Genomic DNA, 8292 nt, shown 5'->3' on the forward strand with positions numbered 1-8292 from the left:
CAACGTGTACATAATAACAGGCTAGGCTAATGCACAGGTGTCGAATCGATCGTTGTTGTTGTTTCGTTTATCGGATAATTATTATTTGTTGTCTATGAGGTGAGGTTTTCCACGAAATGAATTATCGTCGATAACCGATGATAGAAGATCAATGTGCAACTTTTTTTTTTTTTTGATTTAACATTGATTATCGTTATCAAGCAAGTCTACGATTCGATTCATAATACAATCGTTAAGACACTTTCGATTTCTAAATAAATCAAGATAAAAATCAAGTAGGGAGTAGCTGTTACTAGATTTGATCATTATCTGGACACGATTATTTCAGTTTCGAGGTTTAATGGACGAAATGGACGAGCGCAAATTTCATAACGATTACTTTTGTACACGTGAAAAATAATTGTACTCGAATATTATAATTCCTACGAAGATTCCTTTCTTCAATAATTTTAATGTAATTAAATAATCTCTTCAACAATTTCACTCGTTATTTTATAGATAAAAGATATCGCCTGATAATAGAGATAATACCTGATAATGCTTTGTATTTCTAATCGTATCATTTAGTAAAGAACAATCGTTGGAAGAGGATCTCTTTTTTGGTGGTGAAAATGAAAATAGAATATATTACGAAAGAATTGATACCAAAACGATTAGTTTACGAAAGGAAGATGCCGTTAACTTCTTTCGTTTTAGGATTCTTGTTTGTCACAGTTTATTTGACGATTGGTAAGTGGAAATATTCAACAGTTTTGATAAATATCTGATAATCTCATTATTCTCATTTCTTGCTCAATTTTTTTTTATCAATAAATTATATCGACGTGCAAAATATACGAATGTAAAATGATCATATTATCTATTTTTTATTGAAATTATTTATAGACATCGATACAAAATCGATTGATCCAGAGATTAGATCGAATCCGAATCCAGAAATAGAATGGACGATTTACGATCTGCTTGGTCGTATAGTTAACGGGTCAAAAGCAACTTTGAGACAATTTCCTTATCAGGTACGCGTGTTGTAGAAATATTTTCGTTTCTCGAGTGTTCTACTTCCTCGATACGTTATTGTTGGTTTTATATATATATATAAAACATATATTTTTTTTTTCTTTATCAATCCATTGTGATTACACATAATCGATTAGATATTTCTTCAAGAAGAAAAAAAATCTATCGTCATTTTCTCTTGAATTATAACGTAGGTATCTTTGAGAGAAACTCACAGCTCTGTACACTTTTGCGGAGGATCCTTGATACACGAAAAATACGTTCTCACAGCGGCCCATTGCATGTTCGACCAGTGAGTCTAACGAATATTACATCAAAAAAGGATAGAGAAAATTTTCACGATAAGAGTATCGATTATCAAATTGTCAAATTCATTGTTTTCGCGCAGAGGTGTACAAATACAACCCTGGATGATCACGATAGTCGCCGGTGAACTTCGACTCTGGCAGCCAACCGCGACTGGTCAGAGAAGAGGGGTGGAAAAGATCCATGTTCATCCTAATTTCAATAGCGTCACGTTAGAGAATGACTTGACTATCCTTGCTGTACGATCGTTTGCAAATCAATTAATCCTCCAAACTTTCTCACTTTTTACGGAAATGTCCGTTTTTCCAGCTCAAAATAGCGTTCAGATTGACACCCGAAGTGAACATAGTCCCTCTGCCGGATCACACTGCTATTCCAGAGACGATCTGTCAAGTGGCAGGATGGGGTTATCCAAGCGAAGTAAAAATTCTATTGGCTTCTATCATCCTTCTTAATTATTCCTCTCTTTATTATTATTTCCTTATTATTTTTTATTTAAACTTTATCATCGTTTTTCTTTCCAGAATTACCCCGTGACGAGCGAGGATCTTATGTACGTGGATTTACCGTTGATGAACCGTGACTTATGCAAGAAACTTTTGGAAAACGTAACAGATTTCCCGCCAGGGATGATTTGCGCTGGATACATGGAGGGTCAAAAAGACGCTTGCCAAGTAACTTTTGCGAAAACTTTTCGTTAAAAAGTTAAACTCAATTCTTTCTCGAACAGAAAGAAAAGAGAAAAATTTAACGAGATTGTATCAAAGTTTACTTTGCTCGAATAATAGATCCAAAGACGGATTCGGAATCATCCGAAACGCGAAAGAATTTCTTTTTTTTTTTTTCTTTCATCGAATCCCCGTAGAAATCGTGGACTCATCGTCGAAGAGTTTAATTTGAAGAATAATTTCTTTCGAAAATTATAAACGATAACGATTTTGATTTTTTTCGATTCCCAGGGCGATTCTGGAGGCGGTATGATGTGCAACGGCGAGCTAACCGGTATAGTTTCCGGTGGAGACGGTTGCGCTCGTCCACGTACCCCCGGTGTTTACACAGATGTCTATTTCTACAGCAGTTGGATCGCGGAAGTCACGAACGAGGACATGTTCCTTAAAAAAAGGGCGGCTATTAAAGACGATGAGTCAGGCACGGAACAGGTGATAGCCTCCACGATCTTGCCATCGATCGTTTTTTTCCATATTGTACCGTGTCTGATGCGATAAATGTTTTTTCTTTTTTTCTCTTTAAATTAAATATATGTATATATTTACGTGATACAAAAGTATCTCTCGTTATTTCTCTCGTTAACTACATATTTTTGCCGAAAAAAAAAAAAACGATAACGAATTTGTTTCTTTGCATTGCAGAAAATATTATGGCAATAAAATTGGATCGTACCAATGCAAAACCAATGCCGCTGTCCGGCGTACCACCACTATATTCTTCAGAATGTTCTGAAACTTTTCGTTTTTAAATGTGATTTCTTTTTCTTTTCTTTGATTCTACGCATTCTCTTTATTTGCGATTTTACTTATGTATATTTGTATGTAATTATTTTCTTCTAAATTTTTTTGATAAATATCAAAAAAAAAAGAAAAAACATCTCTAACTTGAAATAAAAATTAATGAATCAATTTGAAATTCTGCCGATAAGTTTAATTATTTAACAGTGGACGACTTTTCATCATGAATTAGCTCGAAAATTAAGGGATCGCGAGGGAGAAAAAAATACACGTCTGTACTTTTGATATTTTGAAGCTGTCGTTCGTGTGAGCTAATACTAGTAACGTTGCCAACGTCGATGTCTGACGATTCCCGCCCGTTTCTACTGAATTTCCTCGCTCCTCAAAGGAACACCCGTCCTCGAGATATCAGAAGAAAATATTTGTCCACACCGGAGGAAGGAAAGTTGGTGGACGTACGAATCGAAGCCAATTATCAGGCTAAAAAGCTTGCAAGGGGGTAACAGGATTCTCCATGTGTACGAATCATGGAACGCGAGAAGGTATGTTTTCCTTCAATCTGTCGCCCTCAGTTTCTATCACGAGGATCGATTGTTTCGGGGTGATGAGTAAAAATCGTGATGCGACTCCTCGATTTGTTTTCGTAACGACGTTTACGAAATACGTTGATCATCTTCAATCGCTTCGTTCGATTCTGTTATATATCCCGTTTTAGAAGAAAAGATTGAAATATTCGGAATTTAATAAATTAACGTCTGATAAGTTCGATCACCTTTCTGGCTCGCGTTTAATCGCTTCGTTCGATTCTGTTGCACCTCCTCTTTCGAGATTTTAAACATTCGAAATTTCACGACTGGAAATTTAATAAACAATCCGTCTGATAAGTTTGGCCATTGTCGCGAGGATTAAGACGTAATTATCGAGATTGGATCGCGTGGCGTTTTCCACGAAAGTTAATCCACGTGGTCGAGGGTTGTATCGCGGATCGATCGGCGGGCAGGATGATCGTAAAGAAGAGGGGAGGGGGGCAGAAGAGGAGGGTGGCGAAAGAAGGGTGTACAAGGGTGAACTTATAGTCTCGAAAACTGCGCGCACCGCACCGTGATAAACGTAACTTCTAATACACGATATCCACCCTCGTGATCTCTTCCCTCCCTCCCCCTCAGCTTACCCACGAATTTTTCACCACCACCGAGTTGCATCCTCCCTGGATTTTCACCACCCCGCGACCTCTTTAATTCCACGGATCGAATAAGAATTCATTAGAGCGCGCGACGACCCATCCTCCCTCTTCTCACCACCCTCTTACGGGGGTTTTAAATAAATTAAAAGTTTACTTTTTCTCGCCGCAACTTTAGCCGCCGGGTGGAATCGAACTCGAATCCCCCCACTTTTCTCTCTAATTACTCCTCCCTGGAAAGGATAAGGGGGAGAGAGGGGAGACTCGCAGAAATCTATTCGCCGAGAGTACTGGTCTTGGAGAATTGGAACTCGGGTTGGAATTGGCCGAGAGTTTTCAGACTTTGAACAAGCGAAGGAGCAGTTCGAGGCGGAACGATGTTTTCATGGACGAATATAACGGCGTTGATATCCCCGGATTGCGATTTAATGAGAGTTTATTAGCAAGGAAGATCGTTCGAATACAAATCTGTATATCGAACTAAAGCTCGAATATACACGAGACCAAGATCGAGGCAATATACGCGATCAAACGATTACAACAGAAGCACGCGCTACTTTATTAATCGATAATATCTCCGCGATATCTCAGACCAGAATCTTCTCTCTGTCGACGACGAAATTCGAAAACAAAAAATTCGATAATGGCGAGAAAAAAAAGGTAACTTAAACGCAACTTGATCGATGAGTTAACGAGAAACATTTATCGGTGATACTTTGGTGTTGCACGTGAAATTTGTGGCAAATTGCGAGGCGAAACAGGAAAAGCAAGGCAGCCGTTCTCCATCACGTTATGGAAATTTCGGGAGGCCGTGCAATTATTTGGATCGATCGGCGGCAAGGCCAATCTCTTTGCTCGTTCGCGGTGCTCCACGGTAACGGAGGGTAGATCAAAGGGGCCGGTTTCCTCTCTAATTACGGAAAATTTCGTTTCTCCAAGGTATTTAGTCGGACGGGAGAGAGAGAGAGAAAGAGAGAGAGAGAGAGGTTTCCTTTCCCGCACAGGGAGAGAAATCTTAGCTTCTGTGAGACACGCGAGCTCTCTCTCCCGTCTCTCTCTATATATATATATATTTCTGTTTCGGGCCGAAAGATCGAAGATGACAGCGGTGCCAATCTCTTAACCGGGAACGATACCTTTCGTGACCAAAAATTGACGTTGATTTCGTCGACGCGGACCTTCTTCTTTTACGAGGGAGTTAACGAAGATCGAGTGGTATACGCGCTTCGAAAATAGGGGATGAAATTTGTATAAAGATGGAAAGTATATTTGAAAAATTGAATCGAATAATAAAGTTGGATAATTGTATTTTTCTGGAACATATTTTGCTCTGTAGTAAAAAAAAAAAAATTAAATGGAAATAAAGGAGAAGGAGGAAGGGAGATGCGATAAAGTTTAAGTATCTATTTACGAAATTACATCTTGTATAAAAAGAGAGAGAGAGAGAGAGGATATTAAGGAATAAAGAGTTATTCATATTAAAGAAGCTTTTTATCAAAAAGTTGGGCCGAGTAATCTGAAAAATTAAATAGCTAATTAACAAGTTTGGTATCTCCCTCGTTATAACCTGATATCAACCTGATTCACGAAGTTCAAAAATCTCCTCTCATTAAACATTCAATTACGTGGCCCCCGAAGGGACTATGATTTTGTGAAAAATCAAAAGCTCGATGGGACGAGTCGTCTCGTGCTCTCCCCCCTCCTTGGATTCCTTCTTGGAATAGGTCAATTAAGGTCAACGATCGTAGGAACCGAGGAAAAGGAAGCGTGGAAGGATCGTTTTCGGGGATGGTTTTATGGCGCGTTTAAACCAGAAGGGAAGAGAGAGAGAGAGAGGGAGAGAACGGTTTGGTTTGATGGCGTGGCGACGAGTCGACGAACGAGGCCCGTTTAATGACCGAGTTACGCTTTAACGGCCAAGATTGCCGCGAGAACGAGTCGTTGGTTCACGATGTGACCGGAAATTCGAGCGACACCACACGTAAAAAGTAACTTTCTCAAGGCGAAAACGTTAATTTAAAAACATATACGTCTCTCCTTTACTCGGACACGTAACAAATAGTATTACAGAGAGCGAACAGAACGTCTCACGATTTTCGCTTGTTTCAATTTCCGTACAATTTCAAAAAATAATATCCAATTCCCTGAATTCTTTTTCACTTCACTGGAAGCGAATTCGAACCTCGATATTCTCGATTCCAAAGATGATCTTGCCCGAAGATGAATTCCGGCAACGTTCGTATCAAATTCTCTCCCGTTGAAACTGACCCGCAAACCGGCCATCAATTCACCAGACCGTATGAAAAAAAGATACACCAAGATTCCAGCCCCAAATCTCGTCGTTTCAAATTCACCCCGAAAAATCCTCCCTGCCGATCCAACCACACCTCGTGTCCTCCACCTCCTCCGCTTTCCTCACCAAAGCTCCACTCGCTTTCCAAAATAACCTAATAACACCGACTGGCCTCGTTCCAAAAACTCGGATCTGGCCAACAGTCGCTGGGTTGCTCGAGCAACGGTTGGTTTGGTACGCGTTTATGATAATGAGCGGCTGATTCCACGTTTTGTTACCCCCGCTTCGAGAACGCGGCCTCGAGGCGCGGCCCAAAACTTGTCTCCTGCAATAACTCGCGATTCACCCTTTTATGGGATTAAGAGATGCCACCGATGCCCGAGCTTTACGAGTCCGGGATAAAGTCTGGAGGCGCGCCAGGGTAAGTAATTGGCCGCTGCGGGTGGAGATAAAGCGGTCAAGCTGGCGCGTGCACCTCGAATGTATAATTTTTTGGCCCGAGGCAGGATAGCAGGCCGCTGGATGATACGGGCTTAGCTTCACGTTGTTATTAAAGCTTTTATTAAAGGCGACTCGCCGTTCCAACGATCCACGTGAATTTCCACGCGAGCAATTCTTCTCTTTTTCTTTTCAATTTTCTTTTAGAATCCACCTACCTCTCCCCAATTTCTTAATATTCGAGCGAATCCTCTTGGATATTTCCTCAAAACTGTCGTGAAACATCTCGTTATAAATATTTCCCGGTTAAAGTTGCGTATATCGAGTGTGATGATTCTTTCAGAGATATTAATTATGAAGAAAAAAAAAAAAGAAAAGAAGAAGAAAGAGGGCTCCGCTAATTAACGGGAAAGAACGTTGAACGATGAAGCGGAATCGTTCAGCGGTGGAAAGAAGAAGGGGGTAGAAGGCCAATTAACCGTCTGCGTCGAAGACGCCACGCTTAAAGGTAAACGCGAATAAGTGACTCGGGAATTTTCAAACCCTGTCTCGAATCCCGAATGAAGGCGGTGTGACGATGGAGGAACGGAGGGAGGGACGGCGAGGTTTGGGTTTACATTTAATTAATTAGACGGGGGCGGTTGAAAGGAAAAACGAGGAAGCATCGGATGCGTTTTAAACGCGCTCTTCTTTCATCTCTCGGCCGCCGAGGCTGGCCGCTCGCTCGCGCGAAAACACGCCAATGAAACTTGCTAATTTTCGCGGTTGGCGAAAAATACGCGTGTTTCACGCTCACCAACCCTTTTTGAACGTTGCGATTCGGCCCTCTAGCTTTTTCGAGGGTCCGAGTGCACGCGGTTAAATAATTATTTCCGGTATTTCCTCGATCCTCCTTCAACCCCGTCCGAGGTTGGAGACCGTTGTTAACCGTTGTGGAGGAGAGTTTGAAGCACCCGAGTCACTCGAAAATTCTGGTTTTTCGAAGGAGATTCTTTCTTGCGGTTTTCTTCCCATCGTTGCAACAATTGTCAGGATGCTCAAATTGCGATATTTAATACGGTGGGTCGAGTTAAAACCGGACGGGTATTTGAATAGTTTACGATGGTAATGAGAGAAATAAATAGAAGAGATAATACCAGCTCGGAGTATCGTCGTTAAAACGGTGAAACGGTCCCCCTGTGCCTTCTTTCCGCGGAGATAGCGGTCTCATATTGCGAGTAAAGCCTTTGGAATAATCGTGGGAGGATCGAGGGGAGGCGGATCCTTTCATTGCTCGTTTCGGGAATGAGCGATGGTGTTAGTGCAGCGCGCAATATTATTTAACCCTACGATAACCTCGACCTCGTAAAAAAGCCAAGAAGAATCTACCTGAAAATTTATTATCGATTAAAAAAATAGAAGATTCAATGGTTTCGAGGTTATTTCGTGTTCCATTGGAACTTATGAAAGGCGACGATCAAGGCAGAGTGAAACTCATCGCGTAAAATTTAATTTGAAAAATGCGAAACTCACGATGCATAAACACACTTAGATCGTTAATAATTTCCTCAGTGAGAAGTTTCACGCGTGAAATTAACGAAGCCCCTTATAAA

General features: G+C 40.8%; 1 protein-coding gene across 1 annotated transcript; it reads left to right on the forward strand.

The window, feature by feature from the left end:
- The first annotated feature begins 498 nt into the window (after window positions 1-498).
- LOC100865594 (trypsin) lies at window positions 499-2967 on the forward strand. Its single transcript, XM_012490005.2, has 8 exons — window positions 499-729; window positions 886-1016; window positions 1212-1309; window positions 1406-1562; window positions 1633-1743; window positions 1848-1997; window positions 2283-2483; window positions 2694-2967. The coding sequence occupies exons 1-8, from the start codon at window positions 612-614 to the stop codon at window positions 2709-2711; spliced, it is 984 nt and encodes a 327-aa protein (XP_012345459.2). The 5' UTR covers window positions 499-611; the 3' UTR covers window positions 2712-2967.
- Window positions 2968-8292: the final 5325 nt, after the last annotated feature.

Source organism: Apis florea, unplaced genomic scaffold (assembly GCF_048593485.1).
Source record: "Apis florea isolate Af1SG1 unplaced genomic scaffold, ASM4859348v1 contig_2272_pilon, whole genome shotgun sequence".
Taxonomy (NCBI): Eukaryota; Metazoa; Arthropoda; class Insecta; order Hymenoptera; family Apidae; genus Apis; species Apis florea.